General features: G+C 42.1%; 2 protein-coding genes across 4 annotated transcripts; one reads left to right on the top strand and one right to left on the bottom strand.

The window, feature by feature from the left end:
• Positions 1-1,363: 1,363 nt before the first annotated feature.
• On the bottom strand, positions 1,364-26,260 carry BPHL (biphenyl hydrolase like). Of its 3 annotated transcripts, XM_031589299.2 has the most exons (8): positions 26,116-26,260; positions 24,800-24,903; positions 23,119-23,285; positions 18,046-18,199; positions 15,510-15,641; positions 13,806-13,929; positions 11,353-11,460; positions 1,364-3,711 (listed from the first exon to the last, which is right to left on the bottom strand). In XM_031589299.2, exons 1-7 carry the CDS (start codon positions 26,202-26,204, stop codon positions 11,373-11,375), a joined length of 858 nt encoding a protein of 285 aa, XP_031445159.2. In that variant the 5' UTR covers positions 26,205-26,260; the 3' UTR covers positions 1,364-3,711; positions 11,353-11,372. The 3 variants fall into 3 exon arrangements, with proteins under 3 accessions (XP_031445159.2, XP_089993124.1, XP_089993123.1); XM_090136998.1 differs by lacking the exon at positions 1,364-3,711 and having other exon boundaries at positions 11,126-11,460; positions 15,513-15,641; XM_090136997.1 differs by lacking the exon at positions 1,364-3,711 and having other exon boundaries at positions 11,126-11,460.
• Positions 8,364-11,097, top strand: LOC116226494 (tubulin beta-1 chain). The gene is made up of 4 exons (XM_031589414.2): positions 8,364-8,524; positions 9,126-9,234; positions 9,488-9,598; positions 9,815-11,097. Exons 1-4 carry the CDS (start codon positions 8,468-8,470, stop codon positions 10,873-10,875), a joined length of 1,338 nt encoding a protein of 445 aa, XP_031445274.2. The 5' UTR covers positions 8,364-8,467; the 3' UTR covers positions 10,876-11,097.
• Positions 26,261-27,966: the final 1,706 nt, after the last annotated feature.

The following is a 27,966-nucleotide window of genomic DNA, read 5'->3' on the forward strand; positions in this document are numbered from 1 at the left end:
CACCAATAACACATTCTGTTCTTTATTTGTTAAAATGGGGAAGTGCATGCTACCACGTATCAATGCTTCCATTTTAGATGGCTGTTATCCTTAGCTTGCCTACATCAGAAATCAAAATGGAAGCATTTGGACATACAGCAAAGTGCTTGAGGCTGTGGAGTATTTCGGAAAAAAGACATTTCTTAGATGTTACTCTATGGGACACTTACCTATCCAGAGCCCTTTGAACGTTTGTTTTAATGCATGTTGAAGGCCAGGTATTGAGAGGAGTCCAATCCCTCAGTTCTTACCAGCAAAAAAAAAAATAGTGCAGGTGATAAACTTGTCTTCCTCCCTGAGCAGTTTAATAACAACTGATCTGTTTCTCTGCTGTAGTTTCTCTTGAGAAAACATCAAGTTGGCTTTGTTAAATTCCCATTTATTAATGTTTGATTCTTCTGAGATACAGATTTTCAAATTGGTCCCAGTGACTGATCTATCATCTTTTATAATCATTATTTATCTCACTTGGCTTCTCATCTGATAATTTCAAGGCATTTTTTTTCTTGTCAAGGGTGTATTTATCATTGCAAAAAAATGCTAGCAACTTAGTTTAAGAAGAATGTGAAAGCACTTGCTCAAGGAGATGGAATGGCTACCCTGGCAGAGGCTGTGTAGTTTGTTCAGTAAACAGCTTTGTGTTGTTTTGCAGTGAAAAATGTTTCAGCATATTTCTATGGATGTGACAAATACACTGCCTGCCTCCACAGTGAATAATTAAACAGGGTTTTCATGCAGAATTCAAATGGCCTCAAAAAAAAAAAAAAGCTTTACATGCATTAAATGAAATTCAAGCATGACTTAGTCTGCCACTGTGCATCCAGCATAATCCTGATTTTATTGTTAATAAATTAGTAGAATGACTGGTATTTGAAAACTCCAGCTCCACACTAGAAGACAGGGAGAAAGCCATAGAGTGAGTTTGGATTGAAGGTTTCCAGGACTTTAAGAGAGCTGCTGCTCACAGAAGTGGGTAGCTCCATGGGTGGGGCTCATTCATTATCCTTCAGCTGCTGAAAAGGATAGTCCTACCCCACTGCCTTGCTTTAGAGGTTTTAATTCCCTCTGAAGCATGTCTGACCCCTCTATGAATCAGTTTCCTAAACCACCTAGATATGGTAAATGAGAAGGAAGAAGCCTTTTATTGGATTAAGGAATGTGTCAAAGTGAGAACTGGTACAGAGAAGGCAAAAAACAGTGTCTGCAGGGGAGAGCAGAGCAAGTGCTTAGTTGGCTGGAACTAGTTAGTTGGAGCAACACCACCCTGTTCTCACCTGCAAAGAACCTGGGTGACTTTAAGCAATATATATCAAATCCCACCTTTATGGCATCTATTAGAAATTTCCCAGGATAAAGCGTGGAGTTAGCTAGGTGTCGGTTTGAATTACAAGTAATGATCAGATTGCAAGATAGAGCAAGGAGGCTGAGGAACAAAAGAAACTGTGACTAGCTGATCAAAGCCTCTGTCTGTTCCTTGTTCCCACTGACAAGTAGGAAATAGGCTGCCCTGGAAAACATGATAGCAGCGTTCCGTTTGTATCGATGCTGGAATCGGTTGTATATTGACTTGAAGACCTTAGTTGATGGAGATAGCAAACAGATTTCATCTTCTGAGTGATCTTAAAAGGTAGGTGCAGGCTGGCTGGGGGCAGGAGCCATCTGGCAGCTACCCCATCACATCTGGTGTGCCAAGCGGAAGTAATGAGAGGCTGCATTGTTTTGCCTCTTTCCTTCTCAGTAAATCTGTGCCTGGTGATGATAAACATATTTTCCCCTTTCTGCAGTCATTTAGTGATATCATAATGATTGTATTTGTTATGGTAACTTTTGGAAGCCGGATGAGCAGAGACTGTCGTGTCCTTTAGGACTATGTAAACAAATTCCTGACTCAGAGGTTACAGGCTAAGTTCCCAAGAGAAGCCACAGTATGGAAGTAACATTAGGCTCATGGGGAAAACTGTGCTTATTTAAAAAAGAGAAGTTATTTCAGAACTGACAGTGCCCTATATTGTTCTGTGATGTTGTCTTACATGCTCCTCCTCTCTCTTCTTTTGTTCTTGGCCGAACGCAAAAATTTAAGTCCAAGAAAAAAGCACAAGTACAGAAGTCTCTACAGTGAAATTGCTTTTGCTCATTCATAAAACTGTGCTCAGCACTACTATGTAACTGCTTTTAGTGCCTGCAGTGGGTTGTAATTCTGAGATAAAAATAGATTTTTGTTATCATTTTATTACTAGAATTAAAAATTCCTCCACAAATATTCCACCCTCTTGCTAGGGGAAATATTCTTAACACACATCACTAGTGATTAAGTACCATAGGTGATCTCAGAGATTGCATCAGGTGGTGATGCTGTTATTGTCTGGTAGAATTTAGACAAAAAAGCTAATGGACAGAGCAACATCCATTGATTTCAATAGGAAGACTCAAAAAAAATCATTTTGTTTCTGATATGCACATCTGAGCAATATGTGCTATCACTCATTGTAAATGAGAATAAAGCCATAGGCAGATGCTCAATCTATTATTGTGTATGCTTCAGCAGCTCCCGTATTTGTATGTTTGCAATTCCCCATCCTACAATAGGAAATTGCAGATACGTTAAAACGTGCTAAGATTTCCATTGCCTCCCTTGTGCAGCTCATTTCCAAGGCTCTGCGGTTGCCTTGGAAACAGGGGAAGGTAGAGTTTTGTTCAGCTGGCTGCTGAGCTGCAAGCAGTGGTTTGGCTGCAGAGGGGCACACGGGCGTTCCCACACACAGGCACTGCAAATCTATGAATGAGGTATTGGGATTTTTTGTTCATGATATTAAGTACCTCAAATTTGTGAAACCAAAACCTGTTAAAAACGCTATAGTGAACCATTCTGTTCATTTAAATGCCATTAATGGCTAAGGGTTTTTTATAGTGTTAATTTGCCAAAATGTAGGATTCTGGATTGACATTTAAGCAATTAATGTTTAATTTTCTTTGCTGGGTGTTTGTGAGTGCTCAGTATTACTGTAGATGAGGGAACTTTTTAGACACAAACATGAGCCTCGCTGTAGATGGGTATTTTTTTTTTTAATCTGGAGTTACACCCCTAGAAACCTGTGAGGATCTACAAAGAAATGGGTGTTATAGCTTCTGTGAATTAAAAGTTCAAAATCCTTAAGAGTATAATAATAAAGCTCTTAGGAAGCCACTGTATGTATGTGGGAGGAAGACATGTTAGGGATTGTCCAGGTACCTTCAGATGGGGAGTAAGAACGCTTCAAGCTGTTGCTTTGTAGATTTCCAAGAATAACTTGGCAGCCAAAAAGCTCTTAAATGCTTGTGTATATCCCATAGAGATGCCAAGAGGGACAGCTGTTTTGCAGCTCTGCAAATAGTGAGAAGACGTAGCAGCCCAGGGCTGCCTAAAAAAATGCAGGCTACACCCACAGCATGTAGAAATGTATATGCACAAGTTGTACTAGTGATTGCCTGTGATTAAGTACTGCAAAAAATATGTCTGGAAAATACAATAGCAGAATACAATGAATGTAGAAGCCAATTAAAAAAAAAAAAAAAACCTGCTAGTATAATCTTGGATATTTTGAGGTTGCAAAAGCAATAGCATGTAATTCCATGTACTACCAAGCTTGAGCCAGTCTGTCTTCAAGATATTTCACTGCAGCTGAGGTTTCTGCCCTATGGAAGGAAATGAGACATAGTTTGTCTGCACATCGATACACTGAAGAAAACTGAGGACTGAATTTGAAAAATCTCCACCTTATTTTCCAAAGGCCACAGCAGCCAAATGCAAAACAAAGAAAGTGTTAGTAATTTACTAGATCAGCTATTAGCTCACATCTGTAAAATTCTGTTCGTTTTGTTATAATTTTAATTTAACGTTATAGTACAGAGTGGTGCTAGGACCAATAAACCATCAATCTGATGTTACTTGTCACATATGTTGGTCTACTCCTCTCCCTTTCGCAGCATCAATGAATTGCTGAAGTGGGGAGGTATCCCTTGAGATAATCTAGTCCAATCCTATACCCAGCAGGGTCAGCCACAGTAGACTGATCAGGGCTGATCAGTGTCCAAAGTTCTGGATATCTCCTAAGATACCATTCAACAAGTACCAGTGTCTGACATCAAACGTTTTTCCTATGTTTACGTTTAGTTTCTGATATTCCAGTTTGTGCACATTGCCTCTCCTCCTGTCATTGGGCACTACTGAGAAGAGCCAGGCTTTATCTTCTTAGCAGCTTCCCTTCAAGTATTTATGAGATTCTTGCTAAGGTACCCCAATCATTCCCCAGGACAGTCCTAGCTCCCAGTTTCTTCTTGCATGATGAGAGTCTCTAGTCTCTCAACCTTTACGGCTCTTCACTGGATGATGTCTTCATCTCTCTCTTGCAATGGGGAGCCAAGTAAAGAATTTAAATGCAAAATTCTAGGTGTCTCTCACCATCGGCTGAATAGAGGGCAGAGAGTCCCTTCCTTGAACTGCTGGTAACTCTTCCTAACACAGCTCAGATTGCTGTGTGACTTTGTAGCAAGGTCATACTGTTGGCTTACGTTCAGCTCAGTGCCCAAGACCCCCAGGCCCCTTCCTGCAAAACTGTTTTCCTTCTGAATGGCCTCCACCATGCACTGGTGCTTGAAGACTGTCAGTTAAGTCAGGCATAACTGCCTCTTTGTAAATCCATGCTGGCTAATGCCAACCAACTTTTTGACCCTAATTTTTCAAAAGTTGTTTCCTGAAGAATTCATTCTCCCATCTTTCTAGGAATTGAGGTAAGGCTGACTGACCTGTTCTTTGATCCTCCTTCTTATTCCTCTTGAAGTTAGCAGTGACATTTACCTTTTCCAGTCCTCAGGAACGTTTTCCGGTTGCTGTGATATTTCAAAGATTGCCAAATGTCCTCACAATGACATTATACAGCTCCCTCAGCACTTGAGTGTATCTCACCAATGTCTACACACTTTTTGCATGTTCAATTCATCTAAATCTTCCTCAAGAAGATCCACCTCTACTAAGAATAAATTTTCATTGCTCCAGATTTTCTGACAGGTCTCAGAAGGTTGAGATCCCTTAATAGTATAAAAACATGGAGAAGACAACGCTGAATACCTCAGTGTTTTTCATGTCCTTTGTCATCAGCTCTGTGTTCAGTAGCGGGTCAAAAATTTACATTTGCTGCAGATAGATCAGTAGTTTTTGCTGTCCTTCACATCCCTTGCTTGATTCAGCTCTGGGTGAGCTTTGTTCCTAAGCCTATCACTGTATACCAGGACAGTGTCTCTATATTCCTCTTAGGTCACACGACCCTACTTTCACCTCCTGTGTTTCTTTCTTATGTCTGTGTTTAACAAGCAGCTCCCTGTTGTCTGCCCAGGCCTCTTGCTGCCTTTGCTTGATGTCCCACTTGTCAGAAAGCACCATTCTTAAGGTGTTGCATGGAGGTGAGTGATGAAAGTCAGTTAGTCCTCTCAGATCTCTTCTCTACAAGACAGTCTCCCACGGGATTTTTCCAAACAGATAAGCCAATCCCCTGAAACCCTTTGTTGTGATCCTGCTATTCACCTTGTTCACTTTTTCTCAGGATCTTGACGCAATCTTATGGCCACTGCTGCCAAAGATGACTCCATCCTTCCCAGTCCTCACCAGTTCTTCCTTGTTTGAAAGAAAGTCCAGCAGGATCTCTCTCCCCTTTGGACTTCATGACAGTAAGTTATCACTGATTTGCCTCCAAAACTTCCAGGAGTTCTTGTATCCTGCTTTGTAGATCCTGCAAGAGATACTCAGAAGATTCAAGTTCCCTTTGAGAATAAGGGTCTGTAGATGTCAGGCTTTTTCCAGTTCTTTGATGGTCTCATCTATATCTTCCTGCTCAGGAAGCATATAGCAAACAACCACCACAACACAGCGTACATTAGTTTGCCCTCTAATCTTGACCCCTTAAACCGTCGTTTATCTCCAGGCAGAGCTTTGCGTGTTTCTGCTGCTCCTTCACACAAAGGGTAACTCCTCTGCACCTTCCTACCCTGTCCATTCTAAAGGGCTTTCATTCATCCATTGCAACATTCCAGCATTCCACCATGTCTCTGTGATCCCCACAACCCCATAGTTCTGCAAGTGCAGATCTCTCACTCATTGTGCTAATTCCTCCTGCTGTGCTGATTCACCAGCAAACATGGGAGAGTTTGCCATGCTGTCCTCATGGTATTGGTCTTTCTATATTTGTGTGCACATGCTTGAGACTGACTCCCTTCAGCCCTGTAGTGTTGAATATGAGGTACACCATGCTGCTCCCTCTTCGCCAACCTTGTTGGAAGCTGCCATTTCCCTTCCTTGGTCCTGCTGTAAAGCTGTCCTTGCCAGGCCAGCAAGTCAAACAAAAAACATTTTATTTACAACTGCAAATTGATTAATGATTTGCAATCAAGTTTCTGCCCAATCCAATTTTATTTATTATGTCCAGCAATGAAGATGCAGATATATCACTCAGACAAGATGTCATGGAGCTCTCACTGCAGAGCTAATGTCAGCCCTTAACTACATAATACAGATCACCTGGGCTGCTTGGGATGCTCACGATCCCTTTTGGGCTGCCTTCTTCTCCTCTGATTCTTGTAGCACTGCTATGACTAAAGGAAAGTCACTATTATAAAAAGGCACATACTGCTCTTTCCTTGATAAGCTTGCCCTATCCTCTGACAGGCTGAGGGAGCTGGGCTTGTTCAGCCCAGAGCAGAGAGGGCTGTGGGGTGAAGTCATTGCAGCCTTTCAGTACCCAAAGGGAACCTATAAAGAGAAGGGGATTCAACTCTTTGAAAGGGTAGATAACAGCAGGACAAGGAGAAATGGTTTTAAGTTGAAGGAGGGAAGATTTAGGATGGATATCAGGGGAGAGTTCTTTACAGAGAGAGTGGTGAGGTGCTGGAACAGCTGCCCAGAGAGGCTGTGGATGCCCCGTCCATCCCTGGAGATGTTCAAGGCCAGGCTGGATGGGACCCTGGGCAGCCTGGTCTAGTATTAAATGAGGAGGTTGGTGGCCCTGCCTGCAGCAGGGGGGTTGGAGATTCGTGATCCTTGAGGTCCCTTCCAACCCTGGACATTCTGTGATTCTATGATATATATCATAGAATTTTAGAATGGTGGGACCTTAAATACCATCTAGTTCAACTCCCCTGCCATGGCCAGGGACACCTTATGCCAGATCAGGCATATGTACATCTTGGTTTAAAAACCACATTCTCTCTGTTGCACTTGAACTGTCCTTTCTATCACAGCCATCTGCCATGGACTTGGATCAGTTTAGTTTATTTCCATGTGTCAACAACCAGAGATGCTAGAAGCAAGGTCAAAAATCTTCCCAAATGAGGTGCACAGTGGGTTTTTGTTAACGTAGAATGTAAGTTCACTTATAGAAAAACAGATATCCCATTCCTATGGGTGTTTAAGTGTATGGGAACTGCTGAATCACGGCCTGAACCTCTGACTGACCACCTGAGGCAAACAATGAGTCAGCCATGGGAGCACAGGTGAAGGTAATTCACCTGCGCTACAGGAAGGGATGGAGCCTGGCTTCACCTCTCCTGGATCCCATTTAAATGCTGACTGCCACTGAGGAAGGATCTCTTCTGGAGATCGCTCCTCATGGAGAATATTGTGAGCCTACGACATCGGTAAGCATTTTCCATTTATTATCTTCCTGTTGCAATAATCTTACTTAGCCTAACTTTCCTGGATATTTCTTAATTATAACACCTGCATATTCACTGATTGTACATCAAGTTACAGTTGTTGCCAGACAGTCCCCAGAAAAGCTTTAGCAGCAGGGTAATGTTTCATGCTGGCCCTCTGCATTCCTCAACTGGAAGCCTTGCATGGACGGTCTGACAGCTCGAGCTGAAACAGCACCATACTGCTTGAAAGCTGCTCTTGGCTTTATCATGGCTGTCCTCCAACTTCTGCTCGTTTTAAGAGTCTGAACCACAGAACGATGATTCTCGTGCTTCAAAGGTGTCAAAACGTAGCTCAGCAGGCACGAGCTAGAAGTACAGGCTGGAAGGCGCTGCTAAAACGCAGCAGTGCACGCTCTGCTGGTGCAGCGGACAAGCAAAGGCACGAGCCCCAGCAGGTGCAGAAGCAGCTCGGTGTAAATCATTTGCAATTCCTGAATTCCAGCCGTCCCCGGCCGAGCCCCGTCCCGCGGACGCTGCTGGGCGCCAAGGGGCGGCTCCGCCGTCCGCCCTCGGGTGCCAGACCCGCGGCGGGAGACAATGCCGCAGCCCCGCCCCGCTCCCGCGCGCCCATTGGCTGCTCGCCGCTACCGCGTGACGTCACCGAGGGGCGGTGCGCAGCGCCCGATTTAAGGCGCGGAGCGGGGCGCGGCCGCCGCAGCGAACGGTGCGGGAGGGGACCGAGCGCGTGCGGCGCGATACCGGCATCATGCGTGAGATCGTGCACATCCAGGCCGGGCAGTGCGGCAACCAGATCGGCGCCAAGGTACGAGCCGCCTCTCGGCTGCCTGCCGAGGGTCGTGCGACCGGCAGCGGGGTGAAGCTTGCAGCTCCGCCGAGGTTATCCGCGACCGGAGCGGGGCTGCCCGGGCTCGAGTCCGCGGTCGCGCAGAGCCGCCTCGCAGACCACGCGTGAGGCTCCTGAGGGAGAGGGGCGCGGCGGCACGGCCAGCCCCGGCGGTGTGCTGGGGCTGCTGTCGGCTTGCGGTGACGCTGCCGTGTCAGTAGAACAGCATGGCTGGTTTAGGCGGTCTTAAGCCACGGCTAGACAATAGAAGAGTCTCAGATCGGTGGGTATGCGAGTATTGTCACCCCTTGGATGTGTGCTAAAAATGAATTAGCTCGAATTCCAGCGCTGCAGCTGCCCTGTTGCCCTCCTCTACTCAGCGCTGCTTCTGTTAATTCAGCTGCCGCGGCCAAAGGGAAACTCTTCTGCACTGACTCATGGAGGTGCAGCTTCCTCCCAGGCAGCTGCTCAACCGTGCTAGGGAGTGGTCGGGGACGCTGTGCGCACGGACTGCTAGCGCGTGTGATTGGCACCGGCCAGCTGTAGTTAACAGCTGCCCTTTCACGAAATTTTTTTCCAGTTCTGGGAGGTCATCAGCGATGAGCATGGGATCGACCCCACTGGCAGCTACCATGGGGACAGCGACCTGCAGCTGGAGAGGATCAACGTGTACTACAATGAAGCTGCTGGTGAGTTTGTCTGCATCCTCTGACATCCTTAAATAAATAAGGCAGAAATGCCAGGTCGTAGCTCGAAAAATACCTGAGTAAGAGTTGTCATCTACTAGCGACTTCTAACAGAGCTTTGTTCTCAGAATGGCTCTGATAGCACTGATCTAGGCAGTGCTATTTCACTCTCCAGTGAAATATGGAGAGCCTTCAGTGAGCACAGCAGTGCTGCTGTGGCTGCAGGGCCATAACGCTGCGTTGGTTCCTCCCGTAGGTAACAAGTACGTCCCCCGTGCCATCCTGGTTGACCTGGAGCCCGGCACAATGGACTCGGTGCGCTCCGGCCCCTTTGGACAGATCTTCCGACCCGACAACTTTGTCTTTGGTGAGTGAGCGTGGCGTGGAGGCGTCCCCCAGCGTGAGCGAGGACCCCAGCCTGCAGGAGGCTCAGAGCAGGCGCGTGAGTGAGCCGGGGGGCTGGATCCCAGCAGGGCTCTGGGGATGGGAACGAAAGGGGTGTGAGCCCCGTGGGGCGGGCGGAGGTGGACCTGCGTTCCTTGCGGGGCACTGAGGTGGCTCGCTGCTGCTGGTCTGCCCGTAGGTCAGAGCGGGGCCGGCAACAACTGGGCCAAGGGGCACTACACCGAAGGCGCCGAGCTGGTGGACTCTGTGCTGGACGTGGTGAGGAAGGAGTCGGAAAGCTGCGACTGCCTGCAGGGCTTCCAGCTGACCCACTCGCTGGGCGGCGGCACCGGCTCGGGGATGGGCACCCTGCTCATCAGCAAGATCCGGGAGGAGTACCCCGACCGCATCATGAACACGTTCAGCGTCATGCCCTCTCCCAAGGTGTCGGACACGGTGGTGGAGCCCTACAATGCCACCCTTTCTGTGCACCAGCTGGTGGAGAACACGGATGAGACCTACTGCATCGACAACGAGGCCCTGTACGACATCTGCTTCCGCACCCTGAAGCTCACCACTCCCACGTACGGGGACCTCAACCACCTGGTGTCGGCCACCATGAGCGGCGTGACCACCTGCCTTCGCTTCCCCGGCCAGCTGAACGCCGACCTGCGCAAGCTGGCGGTCAACATGGTGCCTTTCCCCCGGCTGCACTTCTTCATGCCGGGCTTCGCCCCGCTGACGAGCCGCGGCAGCCAGCAGTACCGAGCCCTGACGGTGCCCGAGCTGACGCAGCAGATGTTCGACTCCAAGAACATGATGGCCGCCTGCGACCCCCGCCACGGCCGCTACCTGACGGTGGCCGCCATCTTCCGAGGCCGCATGTCCATGAAGGAGGTGGACGAGCAGATGCTCAACGTGCAGAACAAGAACAGCAGCTACTTTGTGGAGTGGATCCCCAACAACGTGAAGACGGCCGTCTGCGACATCCCCCCGCGTGGGCTCAAGATGTCCGCCACCTTCATAGGGAACAGCACGGCCATCCAGGAGCTCTTCAAGAGGATCTCGGAGCAGTTCACGGCCATGTTCCGGCGCAAGGCCTTCTTGCACTGGTACACGGGCGAGGGCATGGATGAGATGGAGTTCACGGAGGCGGAGAGCAACATGAATGACCTGGTCTCAGAGTACCAGCAGTACCAGGATGCCACTGCTGATGAGCAGGGTGAATTTGAAGAGGAAGGAGAGGAGGATGAGGCTTAAGTTCCCTCTTATCAGAAGAACTTCTCTAAAGCTGGCATGCGTATGGAATGACTTTTGATAGTAGTGGTAAAGCATGTTCTTTAGATGCTGTGTACCCAATTATCCTCTTTGCACTTGTAACTTTGACAGATTTTATCAATGTAACAGTTCCGAACCCCAAGTTATTACAATGGTTTTTTGTCCTTTATAATGTTAAGAGCACATAAAGGCATGCATTCTAGATCATGTTTTCTGTCTTTTTTAACTCCCCCATCAGACAAAGAACATCTATTTCTTGCCCCTCTGGCTGAATAAGTTTCAAGGCATGTTAGATGTCTTGAAGTACAGTGGTATATTCTGATCCACAGAGGCTTATATATTGTTAATATGGATCCCTGTCATGCAAATATCTTTTTTTCCTTTTCTTTACAGGACTCATACCTAATGTGAACGAAAAATGAAATCACTAAATTTTCTAAACAGTGCAAGGACAAATACCTCTAACTTTACAGTTTAGGTCACCGTAAGAATTCTTCTACTTCTCTGTTGAACTCTTCTGCAAAACGCAGATGTAGATTATGCTTTCCTTCTGGCATCAGATGCAACCTAAAAAGAAGGGGGGGGGGGGAAACAATATTCGGAATATGCACTATATTCTGGAAGCACAGGTAAACAGTTTGTCCTTTTCCTTTGCTCTTGGTTTCCCAAGTAAAAATATTGATGTAACACTGATGTACTGTTTCTGTGTATGTGGATCAGAATGTCAACTACAGGAACAGTTGAAACAACAAACAGACTTTCTCCGCTTTGGGAAGGATAAACTATGCTTTAAACAAATCTGTGTCTCAGACCTAGTTTAAGAACCTCTTCAGTGGTCTGCAAAGATGACAGTGAAATTTAGGTGAGTAGGATGCATCAAAAAGTATGTCAAGCACCTAAGCTGCTTTGCCTCTATCAGAGAACAGTGCCTGTGCTGGACAGACTGGGTGGTGAAACTAAATCTGTAACCACAGCAAACTCAATTGGCATTTGCATTGTCTCATTTTTCTGAATAAAAACAAATTCAGAACTAATATAATCTAGCTTTTTAAAGTAAAAAGTGAAGTCTGTACTTCTGTAGTTGAATTGTGACTTAAGCTACGAAAAGGTTTAGGAGAATCTCTGAATAGTCTAAATCTTTAGGCTGTTAACTGATAGGCGAGACAAGACTAAACTAATTGCCATTGTTTTCTCTCTGGGAAAAACTTCATGTATACTTCTAGCACATGTACTTCTAGCACATATATCATGTTGTGAAATTCCTTGTTTAACAACTTTTATCAGCTTCAACAGCTGAAGACCACGTTGTCTGATACTTTGCTATGCTGTCTTAATGCCATTTAAATCCTGCTACAGCAAAGGCAATAATTCTTTTAGTGGTGATCAAGTGATGCTTTGTTTCAGATAGAAAAGAGCACTGGTGTGAACATATGTAGTTCTTCTAGTATTTGTCTGAATTTCATTAAGACTGTTTCTTCAAAGACAAAGCAATATACAGATATGCAAACATAATAGCAGTGATGAATACCATCCAGAATGATATACCTAAAATTACCTAATTCTAGCCATAATATGACAGAAACAGTGTATCTGCACTACAAACAACAAATCCTTTTCTAATTTACTATTCAGAGAGAAATCAAGGCAAGAAAAGGTGATATTCAAATTATTACTGAAAATATGCTAACCTTAGAATTTTTCACCTTTCATGAAATATCTTTAGTGCAGCAAGAGAAAAAGGAGGTCATGTACCTATCTTTGTTCTGTATTTCTGATATCTAATCACTGGCTTAATTTCTTATTGGATAAATGCATATATGGTAGAGCACTTCAGCACAAAGACACGTAAAGAACAGCTTTATGTTTTACTGTTTGGTAACTTCTAACACTTTCTACCCTTGTGGTCCTTCTGAAGAAGCTATCTGATCTTTATCTAGTTTTTGTTATGGCATGCCTTAGCATTTTTTCAGGGAAATCTAACATGGTTATAGGTATTCTAAACAGGGCATCTGTGGGAGTAACTGACTGTCAAGCATTTAAAATAAAAGTCTGTATGTGGTTATTAGGAAGGTCTCTTTATCTTTCCTGTTGCATAATGTCTTTTATGAATGGCAGAGCTGATTTTAAGGTAAACACATCACTCAATTTCTCACAGAGATGACATTAGTGAAACAGATTCTTACACTTTGCATTCATAAAAATGTTTCAGTACTAATTTGTCTCTTGAGTGTTAGTCAGCATGATCTGTTGCTGAATAGTAATAGAAACCTTGAATTTATATGCAAATCTATGAAGAAAAGAAAGGTAGTGGAATCCCTCCTTTTTATGGCTAGCATTTTTGGGTTTTCAGAATGAATGTCTTGACTTTTCTTGTTTATGGGGTAATATTTGAACATAGCTGTATGATTTTTTTTTTTTTTCCATATCACTTTTCTGAAACAACAAATTCAGGGAACTTCTGAAAAATAAAATCAGAGATTGTTGCTCACATCAACAAGAGCAGAGATCAGTATCCTCTGCCTCTCTCTATTAACTAGTACTCTTGCTCTATTCATAGCATCTAAATTCATTGCTCCACTGAATGGAACAGATATTAGGTATCTCACAATATAAGGAATGCAATGACTATAACAAGAAATATATATATATATATCTGGTGAGAAGTTGAAAGATCAAGAGGACTTTCCTTAGTTTCTTTTGGAGAACATTAGGAAGGTACTTAATGAATTACTGATTCTTCTTTCTTTTTACGTAAAGGCCCAAGTTTGCATAACTTGACAGGGAAGTTGAGAATAGTTTCATTTATGTCAGGACCGATTTGTCCAAATGCTTTTTTTTTTTTTAAACATTGTGGATTTTAATTTCTTCTTTTCTTTAACAATCAGTTAGAAACACTCCATCATGTCACTTACCGGGAGCCTTTGATGTGCTCATGGATGTATTCTGCATGAAAGCGTGGAACCAAAGGGTCTTTCTCACCATGAATTATTAATGTAGGACATTTAATATGAGGCAGCAACTGTTGACAGATACTACCTAGGGAGAAAATAAATGAAGGTTACACTTCATTTAAAAAAATAAAAATGAAAGAACCAAAGCTGTTTCTGCAAAGGACTCAAACTCCACTTGGGTTCTAGCTATTGTTTCTCCTGGTGGATAGCATGCAATTATTCCACAGAAGTGTGTTAACAGGACTAATATTTATTTCTTTTAAGTAACACACAAGCAGTGAAATTTGCTCCATTAGTGGTCATTAACAGAAACAGACACAGCAAATGAAGCTATTGTCCTCAGTCCTGCTTTTTTCTCTTCAGCCTTAGTTTTTGTTGTTTTTGCATTCAATGCTACATTTTGTTACACAGGTTTATAAGACTCCCATATCTCTTTGAGTGGGGCTTCTCCCCAGCATCTCATCTCCCAGTTTGTACATATAGCCAGGACTGCCCCTTCCCAGGTGCAGAATCCAGCACCCACTCTTGTTAAACTTCACGTGGTTGGTGAATGTCCTGATTTCTAATCTGTCAAGATCTCTCTGCAAGGTATCTCCATCCTTGATGGAGTCAACAACTCCCAGTTTAGTATCATCAACAAACATGCTCAAAACAATTTCTAATCCAGCATCCAAGTCATTTATGAAAACATTAAAGAGAACTGACCCTAAAATGGAGCCCAGTACTACAGACCTCTACATTTTTCTGCAGCTAAGCAGGCTCCATGTACCTTTCTTGACAGGAAATACAGGGGACAGGAGATAAATTCCAACATATTTACCACTAAATTTCATGGCATGCAAACCTATGTCTCAATAAAGACTTTATTTTTATATAAATTTTACATATAGAGTATGTACTAGTTGAGCCACTTAAAGACAATAAGTTAATAGTATTTAATTTGCAAAACAAACAAACAAAAATCCTAGAAATTCACTTGTCTGAAGTCATCTATATTGAAATAAAGGGAGGCTTCAAAGTTTAACTGGCCTGGGCTTTCTACTTACCCTTTTTTTGCAAAAGTCTATGTAGAGTAATTGGAGAAATCTTCAGAGATAAACATTCAGTAATGGTTATATTGCCTGGTTTAACTATTCTTTTGGATTTTAAATAGCCAAGCTGCATCAATAGTATTTTTTTTAATGTTTTGTTCAGTTCGAGCTGTCAAAATGTGAACGTCCTTCTTTTTGTACTCATTATATGCTACTAGTTTTTAAAAAGTGTTTCAGCTCCCATTTTCAGAAACTTAGATGAACACATCTGACATTCTGGAGAGCTTACAAATGTCACCAAGAGGTAGTTCTTTGACACTGAGAAAGTAGAGGAGAAAAAAGCTTAGCAGAATCCCTCCTGTTCAGTCTGCATGACAGAAACTATTTACTAACGTAGTTTTATGGCAGAACAAGCAAAGAGACTCATCAACTAATGATTTCCATAAATGTTTTATCCTCCTGTACCTTGCTGGTTCTGTGAACTGTCTATGAAGTAACTGCTTTATTCATAAGTGTGAGTCAGACCCAGCTTTTAATGCCATATGAAGAGGCCTTCCTCTCCTGACTACTAGGATTCTTATCCAGAATTGTCTGCTACTATAACTGCTTCAGATTAACACCATGGAAGCCTTACCACCTGATTTTTCAGCAAAGCGGGTTATTCCATCTACCCAAGCCTCACAGGTTTCTGCAAAGTATTTATGTCCATACAGCTCTTCAAGTGGTTTCTTAACCTTTTCACTCCATTTTGAAACATCTCGAATACCTACATAAGATAACATTGAAATACGTTAGGATTTTACCTGCAATAGGACAAAATGCAATACTGACAACGTATGGGCCCTGGGCAGCCTGGTCTAGCATTAAATGAGGAGGTTGGTGGCCCTGCATGTGGCGGGGGGGTTGGAGATTCATGATCCTTGAGGTCCCTTCCAACCCTGGCCATTCTGTGATTCTGTGAATGTTTGCATAATTTTTCAAAGCTGAGTGCAGACATGTATTTCAAACTTGAAACTGCACTGAATGGTTTTAAACAATTCTTAGTGGGGAAAAGGTTTTTAAAAAACTGTTGTTTTATTATCCCTGCTGGAGCGTGAGTTACAAAACTGGCTTATGACATTCATAAAGAACAAAACTATATACATAGGACAGTTCTCTGACTTCTGATTTTTCTTTTTTTGAGGGTATGAAGAAGACAAATTCAAGGAGGTACTTTGTGTATAAAAAGAGAACTATTTTTGTAACAGTGTGGCAGAGCTGGCAGCTCTTTTTTATATCCTTCAGCCTTTTGCTTTGGCTTATGGGAGGAAGTTCTTCCATGATTCTTAGCACTGTTCAGAAGAATGAAGCTCTTACTAAGGCATTCCAACAGGCTGACATCATTATACATTTGCCATGGTCTTAGAGAAAAACAAGTAACTTTACTTAATAGAGCCCAGTGACTCACAACATCCTAGCTATAATTGTAGAAGTAATCTGACATCAAATTTACCTATTTTTCCCCTAAAATTTTCAATACAAGTCACAGATCAGACACCCATAAAGGTCACTTTCATTCAACCGTATTTCAGTTTAAATTCTTAAATCAAGAAAGCTCAAAATAATGTTGACATAGCAGAGAATGTGAAAGAGACCTATTTAGTGAAAAGTACCAAATCATCAAAGAATAATACACGCCATTAGCAGATCTCTTAATTGGCTTCAAACAGGAATTAAGGGGAAGAAGGAGTTTGGCATTAATTAACAAACAGAACCTGTGAAGCCAAAGGAGCAAAGCAGTACTGATTGAGTGAAAGTGTTGTTTTTTAACAGCATCTGATTGGTAACCACTGGGAAATAAGTTTGATCAGCCCAGACTATCTGTTACTGACTTTACTGACCAACTGTTTCCATTATAAAATCTGCTGTTTTATCTGTGCTGCTGACCTTATTTTATGAAGGCAGGGAAAGAAGAAAGCTAAATATTGAATTGACACAGGTACCAAAAGAAAACCTTTCTCTCTCACCAAACCCTCAACCACAGATGAAATACACTGATACTCAAGCAGCTTTATCACCCAGAGAGAGATGCTGAAAGCACCAATCCACAGAAAGGCCAAAAGTCAGCAACGGAGAAGATGCTACCTTCAGTCCTTTCAGAGTAAGACTTTTTTTTTCCAAATGACTGATTCTGACTCATGTACATTTTGTAATTATTATGTAATAGAACCTCTGTTCATATAATAGCATGTAGAGAACTAAAGTAGCGTGTTTAAAAAGTTAAGAAAGAAACAGAATAAACTACTGCTACTACTACTGATAATAAAAATGACTTGGTACAGGTGATTTAAGTACACGTGTAACCCATACACTAGTTACTTGGCTGAAAAAACAGCCAGGTTCCACAGCTGGTATAAATCAAACTCCAATCATTTAAATAAAACTATCCTCAGTTACACTTGTTGAGAGACTTTACAGTTAATTCTTCATGTCTAATTTCAACTAGTGTTATTTTTGTTGTTTTGTTTTAGATAGTAAATGTTCAGATTTTATTTTGCATGAATTTAATAACGATCAGAAATCCGGTGTTTATTTATTTTGGAAAGATTTTGTAACCACAGTAATTAACTTAAAAGAAATGCAAACTAGAAAGGTATTCTGGGATTTTACATGAATAATTAATTTGCTTTCTGACCTCCAAATAGCAAGTTATGAGCTTGTTTTCTTACTACATACTGTAAGTGCCCTAGAGGCAAAAGCTATTACATGTTAACATAACAATTTTCTGTGGACCATGTCTAAAAGTTGTGCAAGATGTGAGAAAGTAAATTCAGCCAAGGGTTAGTAAGATTACTTAGAATTTAAATTTAGGAACTTGGTATAGCAACAAAAATCTTACCTTCTGAAATATACTGAAGCTACTAGAAATTATACTTATTAGCGGCTGTTGATGAGGACTTCTTTTTAATCCTGCTACGTTACCCTGGAGTAATTGTTGGGAGATTTTTCCCTATGATTTTAGTTTATCCCTATGTGTAACAACTTGGCAAATTTTGTACCCTGTTGCTTTAAATTCGTTGTGCCCTCAGCTCTGTCTCTCCTTAGCTGTAACGTGACTAAGATCCTTGGATGAAGATGAAACTAATTATTCTAGAACATGATATTTCTCTAGCCATTCAGTTTATACATACCATTATAAATTCTCACATCCTCTTGAGTAACACTAGCGTTTGCTCCCCAGACAACCATCTTGTGGATAAGAGCTGGATACTTTGCAGCTGCAATGAGTGCTGTAATGCCACCATCACTCCATCCCAGCAAAGAGAACTTCTTAAATTTCAGTGCCTTTGTTGGTACAAAAAAGTTATATAAAACTGGTATTTTTAGTAAGCAGACATAAAGCGTTCATCAAAAACCAGCAGTACAGGTCTAGACACATCACTGCATAGTTGAGTTAGATAGGGTAGCTTCCAGCTAGATTTTCCTGCTAAAGGAAAGGTCATATACTAAAAAAAAGAAAAAGAATAGAAAAGAAACTCTACTCACACTTCTAACTTTTCATGACTATTTAATGAAACAATCAGTGATTATATTAGATTCTCACTGCATTTAAGAAGCTGTCTTAAAATTAAGAAATGTTTACTTAGAATGGATAGCGAAGACCTAGAGAAGTATTAGAGATTCATTATGTCCTATGACAGTGAAGTCTTAGAGACTGATGGTACACAGAATGTGTGGATTCTCTTCATATAAAGCTGACAAAGACTACTGCGGAGTGGGATGGTATGTAACCCAAGATGAACTTAAGAAAAGTTTAAGACTTGGAAAATGAAATCCTGTGATTTAATTTATTGATGCTAGCTGACCTATTAAAAAAAAAATAATCTATAATGATTAAAAAAATGCTTAAAGAGTGTTTGCTACAGGATTGTATCAAATTTAGGTGCCTAATCCACATTTTCTGAAGCATACATGACATTTTAAATATTAGTACCTCATGAATTCCAATTAAAAACATGAATATTGCAATATCTTTTTCTCAAAAAGGAAGGCTCAGAACAAAGAATACGTCAACTGGGACATCAATTAATTCTGACTTGTACATTGCTTTCCACTTAGAATCTGAAACTAGTTCTCGCATATTCCAAGGTCTGTGGTAGAGGGTAAGAGCACTGACAGAAGAAAGGATTTTTGTGCTTATGATGTTCACTGAGCAAAAGGTGAGGAAGATAAAGATGCTAGGAAGCAAAGGAATAGACCTCATTGCAGCCTTCCAGCATTTAAAAGGGGATTATAAACAGGAGGGTAATCAACTTTTTACAAGGGTAGATTGTGATAGGACAAGGGGGAATGGTTTTAAGCTCAAAGAGAGAATTGGATGATTGGATGTCAGGGGGAAGGAAGTTCTTTACTATGAGAGTGGTGAAGTGATGGAACAGGCTGCCCAGAGAGGTTGTGGATGCTCCGTCACTGGAGGTGTTCAAGGCCAGTTGGATGGGGCCTTGGGCAGCCTGGTCTAGAACCAGATCTGGAGGTTGGTGGCCTTGCATGCAGAAGGGGGGTTGGAATTGATGATCCTTGGGGTCCCTTCCAACCCAAGCCATTCTATGAAAGAAATCTGAAGTTGCTACTGGAACAATATTCAATAGCAGTTTCGTATATAGGAGCCTGAGTTTGTAAACTCCTTAGCAAAAAGGCATAATTGAAAGTTTTGAAGGTTTTTTTTTGTGTGTGTGTGTATTCTTTTTTTTCTTTTAAAAATTTTTTAGATGGCTTTAAAGAAGATATTGTATTTTTGAAGGGAAAAAAAAAGAAGGATGTTAGTTAAATCATTGTTTTGGCACTCAGTGTTCTGCTGTTGGAATACCAGTCCTGCTTTCTTTGGAGGGAAGAAAGCAGAAACAGGAAATGAGAGAAACAAAAGAACTACACAGAAAGGAAAAAGTAGTTATAATCTGGAGCTTGCTCCTGCTTGTAAACATGATGCTCAAGTGAGGCACAGCCTTATCAGTCAAACTGATACCTGGCTTTCTTCTACTACTACCGGACTTATCTGGTTTTGGCAGCTTCCTTGATACTAGGCTCACTGTAGTCTTGCTCAATCCCAGATTTCATCTGTCTAAGCCCTAATTAGCAAACAGAAAAGAAATAAGATAAGGTATAGAGGACATGTAAGGTAAGATCTGACAACAAGAAAAAGGAGCCTTGAATTTTAGCAGCTAGTTACATGTTGGCCCTGGTCTGCAGGAAAAGTTAGTTACAAATGATCAACTTTCAGTATCGTTCTGCCAAAGTGTCACTGGTGTCTTGGCAACTTTTAGGAGTTGGCAGCAGTGCTCATAAAGCTTAAGTTTTTGTTGTTGCTGCTGTTCTCCAAGTGCCAGTAACAAATTATGCATCTCAAAGTTGCCTGATGGGTGGAATAGATGATTAAAATTTTTGTTCTCCATCCTAGGCAATTTGCCAGTACTTTAACTGAGATCCATTTGCCTCCAGTTACGTACTTCTGTCACTAACTAGCCATTATTTTGTTGCATTTTAGGGGGTTTTCTCAGGATGCCTTTTCAGCAGGAGGAATTTATTTGGCCCTCCAAAAAAAACAAAAAAACAAAAAAAAACCAAAAAACAAAAAAAAACCAAAAAAAGAACCCAAAGCCCAGAAACACAATGCAGTGTAACAGATGTCTTGGAAATAGTGTGCACGTTCGTTTGCTTTAGTTTTAAACTACTTACCCTGCAGGCCTCTAGCTTACTTTGGCAGTTACCTGTAAGCTGGTTTCAGCTCCTGAGTTCTGTGGGTGATTTTGGGCTCTCTTTACCCAACAAATGAACAAAATGAACTCCATACTATATTATTTCTTTGGACCACACGAAGTATGCCACAAGGGCTGCAGTTGACCTACAAAAACTGGGAGAAGCCCAAACCTACCTTTTTACTTCAACAGTAGATTTCCAGACTAAGAACATCTTAAATATCACACTGACTTTTTCCATAGTAATAATTTTTAATGCTTTGGGCCTTCATTGTGGTTTCTGTTAGAGATTGGGATGGAGTATATCAGAATGGACCTATATGCATTAGACTCCTTCAATTTTATCTCAATTCCTTTGCAGAACATGTTCAGTGATACATAGCACTGTCATCTGCATCCAGGTGCTAAACACTCTTCAGAATTTATACTTCTGTTATTTCACTGAAACCCTGCAGCATTCACAGCTCCAGGAGAGACACCAGAATCTGAAAGAGCCCAGAATAAAGCTACTGAAGGCTCACTCATACAAATGGGTTTTGTCTGTCTGCATGCAAACCACATACCATTAGACGGCCCTCTGCAGGAGCTATGACTTTGTTTTATGCTGGGAATCCTAGTTAGGGTGATTGCATGGGATTTGTGCTATCCTTCACATGTTGTGCTAAAATAGAATCCAGTTACCTGCCCTTGAGAAGATTTTAACAAATAGTTGTTATATGCTTACATCGGTGAACATCTCCAAAAAAACAGGATGCCACATCTCATTTGTTTTGGCAGCTTTAGAAATCTGTGGACTGCTGCCCTCTTTGACTGCCTGCCTTATGATTACATGCTTTTTAAGGACAGCTCTGTTTTCTTTTTTGCAGCTATTAGTTTTTCAAAAGAGGCAGGGAAAGGGAGTTACAACCATTTAAACAGAAAGTATGTCACCTACCCATGATAGCAGCTTTATTTTCTTTGTTTGTGTAGCAGAAGAAATTGGTGACTTACTGTGCAGAGAGATTACTTATATGGTTAGAGGGCACAACTGTATTTTAATCCTGATTCTGCTGTCAGACTTACTTTGTTTCACCACGCAGAATACTCAAGGAAGGCTGCATTTCCAGCTTCATATGGTTCTTTCTGCAAGGTTACTGCTCGTTACATAAATACAGTTGGATTCACTGACTGAATCTTCTCTCATATTTTTGGAATTTTCATGCTCTGCCAACTTTCTTAACATGGCCAAAGAAACTGTATAGCTTAACATAACAAGGCCAAAATATTAGTTAGAACTAAACCAGAAAACAGTGTTAGCACTTAGAGGATGGAATAAAAGCACAGCTTAGGAACATAGATTTGAAATAAAAAAAAAATCTGTAAGATGGAGAAACAATAACAACTTTGAATCATAGTCTTCATAATCACAATAGCAGCATTAGTTAAGATCTGGTACAATTACAGGAATCCTTTGATTTCCCACAAAGATTATTTCAGTAATAGGCTGTAAAATGCAAAGTGCCAAGTCAGTTTTCAGAATCAAATGTCTCTTGAACTGGATTGCTCAAGGTAAAATGTCAAGCTTGTTTTAGCTAGAAAAATTTCTAAGAACTTTTCACTATTGTAATCTCTTCTAGTTAAATCACCTGGCCTAGTCTTTGTTTTTCATATATAGTTTACCTAAACTTACATGGTTTTCATTTGTAAATCTCTTAGGGCAGGATTTTAGAATAAGAACTTATTGCTTTGTAATTCCCTAAGCTGAACTTCTCTGTATATTGCAGAAGAAAATATTTTCCAGAACAGTGTATATCTGCCCAGTTTTAAGCCTTCATTTGTATGTTTCATTTAACTTGTTTTCTGTTGGAAATAATGTATTGTCATTGTTTTGACTGGGACTTAATTTTCTTCATAAAGGCTTGTATGATGCTGTAGTTTGAATTTTTTAATGAAAATAACAGTGATAACACACCAATGTCTTTAGTTATTGCAGAGCAGTGCTTATATAGTCAAGAATTTCTCTGCTTCTCATACTGATCTGCAGTGAGGAAGCTGGGGGTACAAGAAGCTTGGAGGAGACAAAGCCAGGTCAGCTGACCCCAACTGACCACAGGGATATCTCATACATGAGACCATGCTTGGCAATACAAACTAGAGGAAAAGAAGGAGGAAGGTGGTGGATGTTGAGAATGAAGGTGTTTGCCTTCTCAGGTATCAATTATGTGTGACAAGCTGTGCTTTCCTGTGGCTGAACATCTGCCTGCCAATGTGAAGTACTGAATGGATTCCTTATTTTGCCTTGCTTGAATGCACAGCTTTCGCTTTACCTAGTGAACTGTCCATCTCAACCCACAATTGTCATCTTTCTGATTCTTTCTCCCATCCCATCAGGGGAGAGTGAGCGATCAGCTGTGTGCTGCTGAGCTGCCTGCTGGGGTTAAACCACAACACATACTTAGCAGCACTCTTCTACCTACAAAATTTAAGAAAAACAGGTTTTGTATTTACAGTAAAATCTGAGAATAGATTTACCTGCATAAGATCCACAGCATCTTTTGCATCTCTCTCAAAGAAATCTGGAGGAAAGTCTCGAGAGGGAGGGATGGACTGTCCGTATCCTCGTGGATCCCAAGCGACAATTGTGAATAGTTGCTTATTCATGGACTTAAGCTGTGGTCCAAAATCGGTTTGACCACTCCCTGGAAAACCATCATTCTTCAATTAAAGTAACCACTATAATACATATACGGCATATATACTCTAGATGGAAACTGGGGAAACTTGGATCTTAATTCTAAAAAAGAGGCTTTATACTTTATCTCTATGTGTAACTAAGGATTGCAACTCTCAGCCATGAAGTACATAATAAAAATCTTTAGAAGTATCTGCAGTATGATGAGAGCAAACTTTCAAGTAGGAAGGCAAGCTTATAAAAAATGATGCTCTGCATGGATGTTCTAGAAGAGCATCTTAAACTGAGTTTCCTGGAATTATTAGCTGAGACAGCGACTTATCTCTGACAGATTTAAAGCACAGTTATTGCTGTTCATCTGACCAGCACAGAGGAAACTGTGAAAGGGGAGGAATATGCTGACAAAATTGTGATTTATAGGTGAAAAACACTGGGTGAGATGGTTCTTATTTGATTAAACATTTCAGTAAGACTGTGGGTGTTTGAAGCTGAGCTATAAATACACTGTTTGAGGAGACAGTAGTGACACAAAAGTACAGAATTCTAACTTTTTATTTTTCTAAGATGTTTGTTGCCAAAGTCAGTCAAATAGATTTCTTTTTCTCCTGACACAGTACAGTTTCTTTCATTGACAGCCTTGACTTTCAAAGGATTAAATACACTGAGTCTAGAAAATATTGTTGCACTAAGCTATCTATGAACACCAGGAGAAGACTGCAATTTATTTCTATTTTGGATCATGGTTATGTGGTAACAACATCACACACTACTTAATTAAAACCTGTCCAGCTCTACTATGTAATATTCATATAATGAAACATTGAATTGGCTACTTATTGTTGTACTAAAAAGGGTGTTCAAGGGTTAAATATGCTGCAAGAGCCCAGGAAAAAAGCCTGTGAAAATTTCAAAGGGTTATAATCAAAAGCAGTGGTCTCAGTGGACAGGTTTTGTGTAGCTAGCAGAATCTGTTGTCCATCTCTGAAAGTCACTGAGAGTCTCAATGATGTTGTCCTCAATAAGCACAACATGAAAACATGTTTTAAAGCAAAAAGCAAGTGTCAGCCATGCCTTTTTCACTATGAGCATAAACTGCAATGTTTATTAATTCAACTGAAATGCACCTAGTTTCTAAGAGGAATGCAACAATTAGCTGTATAACAAATACAGCTGACCTGATTTTTTTTTCCTCACATTACTTTGCACCTTGTTGTAGCTATTTGCTGTACACCCTATTCCTTTTCCCACAGTCCAATCCAGAAGGTATTAGTGACTATGAGAGTCAAGAAATTGAGAGGCAATACCATTTTGTATAAAAGTTGCCTGGTGATATATTTAAAATCTTTAAAAACAGTTAACTGGTTGCTATACCTCTACATTTTCCTATATTTTATATGTGTAATAATTCACCTTTTAATGAAAATACTCTATAATTGTATATATAGTTTGTGCACTCTAGCAAAAGAGCAGATGGTTAAAGAGGTGGTTGCACTACAAAGAAAAAAAACAAAATCTCCAGACCTAGCATTCCAGGAAGTAGAAGAACTGCATGGCTTCCTTCTCCTGTTTGCTGATAATGCAGATTGACTCCATTCACTTGGATTTTGGCAGATGTTATCGAAGTACTAGGGATGCAGCAAGGAAAACAAAAACATTCAGACAGGTAATTCTCATTACTACAAGGACATTCAAGGAGTACAAAATACTTACTTTGGCTAGATATGAAGGATAATATAGGAAAATCTAAACTGTTTACTTGCTCTTTCACAGACACACAGAAGACAAAGCTTGACAGGAGTGCAGGTGGGTTCATTATGTGACCATTAGAGAGGTGATTGAGTCTCCTACGGGAAAACTCAAGACCTGTCTGGACACCTACCTGTGGGTCCTACTGTAGGGAACCTGCTTTAGCAGGGAAGTTGGACTCGATCTCCTGAGGTCTTTTTCTGTCATTTGCACTCATATTTCACAAATACACTTGAATGATTCAGATAAAGGAGGAAAAAAGTCTTGACCATGCAAGAAGGGGAATATAATTAGAGCTTTACATAGCTACAGAAAAGCTACAGAAAAGCTACAGAAAAGCTACAGAAAAGCTACAGAAAAGTTGGAAAAATATGTATTACAGAGGAGAAAACTCCTTCTGCCACATGATTTTGAAGTACTAGGGTTGACCTTACTGCTTCTAAACTGGAGTTCTCTGCCTGTGAAAGACATCACAATCTCTTGTTACAGTGTGTATACTGTTCCGCAATAGCAGCACATATAGAAGGTAACCAATGTGTAGCTCTTGTAGGCAAGGGGTGTACGTTATGATTTTGAGATTCAGACAGTGTTAGACTTTTTCCACAGCTCTGCCTTTCTCCTGATCAATGATTAACGCTGTGGGCTCAGGAATGCTGCTGAGCTTGTGATGTACAACTCCTGGATCGTGGCTCGGTGTAAAGTCCAATGGAATTCCAGAGTTTCACATACAGCTTTTTTTAAACGCTTTTTGGACTAAAATGATTTATTATTATTATTTTTTAACGTGCTGAGAAACTGTCCTGGAGCCGGGTATTGCTAAAATAGATGTGGTCTTCTCCACACGAAACTTCAGTGTCTGAACTCAGTTCAGCATTGCTGCCGCCACCGCCACTTCATTTCTGCAAAGCATCCGTTAGAACACCGCGTTTTTCATTGCCCGGCATAATCATACCTGCAAAAACCCACTTAAAATAGCAAACAGACAAACAAACACCGACAACCCCGCAGCGTTAGGAGCCAGCAGCGTTAACAGCCGTGCGGAGCACACGCAGAGCACGCAGCGAGCCTCTGAACACTGTGCTTTTCATTACCCGTAGGAGGCGGCCGGTCCCCGGGTTGCGAGCAGCGCGGTGCGAGGTTGCAGCATCAGCAGCGCCGTCACCCCGCTCCGCCACGCCATGATGCCCGCCGTGCCGCCCCGCCCCGCCTCCTCCCCCTTCCCTGTGAGGGCGCCCCGCCCCCAGGCCGTCACTCGCGTACTCGCGGTACAGCACCAGCCCTGGGAGGCAGCGCCGCCACACGGCACGCCAGCGGCCCCTCCGCGCGCCTCTGCGCATGCGCGGAAACGAGGAACCCCCTCCACGCGCCGCTCGGCGGGAACGCGCCTCTGCTACCGCGCTCTGATTGGCGGCCGCCGCTGTCACTCAGGGGAGAGGGAGGCGGTGCTGCTGGCTGTTGTGGTGCGGTGAGGGGGGATAAAAAGGAGCGGGCTGCGATTTCTCGTTTCTGTATCTGCCGTTCCTGCTAGCTGGGTGACAGGAGTTGAGGGGAAAAAAAGAAGCCGTTGTGGTTATTTGGAGCTGCGGCTCTGCCTTGAACATGGATAGTGAGGAAAGCGCCCGGCTGGGCCTGTGCTGAGGACTGTAGCTTCTCCGGGGCAAGGCCTTCTGTGTGCTGAATGCACATCGTAGAACCTTAAAATCCTCACCAAGAATTGTTAACTCTGCCACGTGTGGAGGAGAAAGGCCGGTCTGAAGCATAGCCTGCCCGGGCTGACAATGAAGAAGGCTGTGCAGGTAGTGGGGGAAACATAGAAAGCCTAGGGCTGGTACCAAGCTTGAAGAAGACCCAGGAGGTGCAATCTCTGGCCCTAGACCTGGGCAGGAGGGATTTTTCCAAGCCAGATCAGTTGCACCAGGGTAAGTTTAGGTTGGATATGGGGAAAAACTTCTTTACAGAAAGGGTTGTTAAGCACTGGAACAGGCTTAACAGGGAGGTGGCTGAGTCACCATCCCTGGATGTGTTTAAAAACCGTTCGGATGTGGTGCTCAGGGCCATGATTTAGCAGAGGACTGTTAGATTTAAGGTAGTATGGTTAGGCTGTGGTTGGACTTGATGATCTTTAAGGTCTTTTCCAACCTGAGTGATTCTGTGTTTCTGTGCACGTTTCCCCCAGCCCAATGGGAGCTCATGGCTATCCTGAGAGTGAGAAGTTTTCAGCCTTCTTGCTCCACTGCAGATTGTATAGGACCAACAGTGCTTAGAGGTGAATGACAGACACAGCAAATGCCAGTGCGTAAAGAGATTAACTCAGCTGTGTGAGCATACTGGTTTCGTTTATCCCCCAAGCAGATCAAACCATTTAAGATTAAGGTCTTTAGTACAGCTAATTACAAGTAATCCACCATCGAGACAAGCTGCCTTTACTCTTGCCCAATGGCATAAATGAGACCCTGCAGTTTGCTTCTCCTTTCAGAAGCCCATTTTTGCTGTGTGCATCACTGTTCTCACTTCCTTTTGGCGAAAGATGGTGACAGCTGACTGTTGTGAATTCACACACACACACACACACACACAGACATAGCTTGCTCTTTGGCTACACAAACTGGTTTATTTCTTTGTCCTGAATTTTTGAACTCTCAAATCAAAAAGATTCCTATCTTGTGTTTCATTGAGGGAGATGTCTCAGACTTTTTGTATCCAGCTTCATTCCTGTAAAAATGCCTTTCAAAATCTGATCTTATGCATACTCCTCCTACTATGGCTGAAGATGTAGTAACTTGTCAGAACTGAGGGATTAGGTAGAAAGCATTGAACACAATGTAGGAGGAGAAAAGAGGTAAAGAAGGTAAGGTAGAAAGGTAAAACCCAGACCTGTCACCAGATAAAAGAAAAGGGAGATGAGTAGGTTTATGTATCACCTTAGAATTAAGGTTTGGGTA

Source organism: Phasianus colchicus, chromosome 3 (genome assembly GCF_987193195.1).
Source record: "Phasianus colchicus chromosome 3, bPhaCol1.hap1.1, whole genome shotgun sequence".
NCBI lineage: Eukaryota > Metazoa > Chordata > Aves > Galliformes > Phasianidae > Phasianus > Phasianus colchicus.

Bases quoted from the DNA above. Each gene is read 5' to 3' on its own strand.
- LOC116226494 (XM_031589414.2), top strand. From the start codon at position 8,468: ATGCGTGAGATCGTGCACATCCAGGCCGGGCAGTGCGGCAACCAGATC. The intron at 8,525-9,125 runs GTACGAGCCGCC...ATTTTTTTCCAG, and splicing joins GCAACCAGATCGGCGCCAAG to TTCTGGGAGGTCATCAGCGA. The intron at 9,235-9,487 runs GTGAGTTTGTCT...TTCCTCCCGTAG, and splicing joins GTACTACAATGAAGCTGCTG to GTAACAAGTACGTCCCCCGT.
- BPHL (XM_031589299.2), bottom strand. From the start codon at position 26,204: ATGGCGTGGCGGAGCGGGGTGACGGCGCTGCTGATGCTGCAACCTCGC. The intron at 15,642-18,045 runs GTATGTATAAAC...TATCTTATGTAG, and splicing joins GGATGTGAGAATTTATAATG to GTATTCGAGATGTTTCAAAA. The intron at 13,930-15,509 runs GTAAGGCTTCCA...TTTTCTCCCTAG, and splicing joins CTTTGCTGAAAAATCAGGTG to GTAGTATCTGTCAACAGTTG.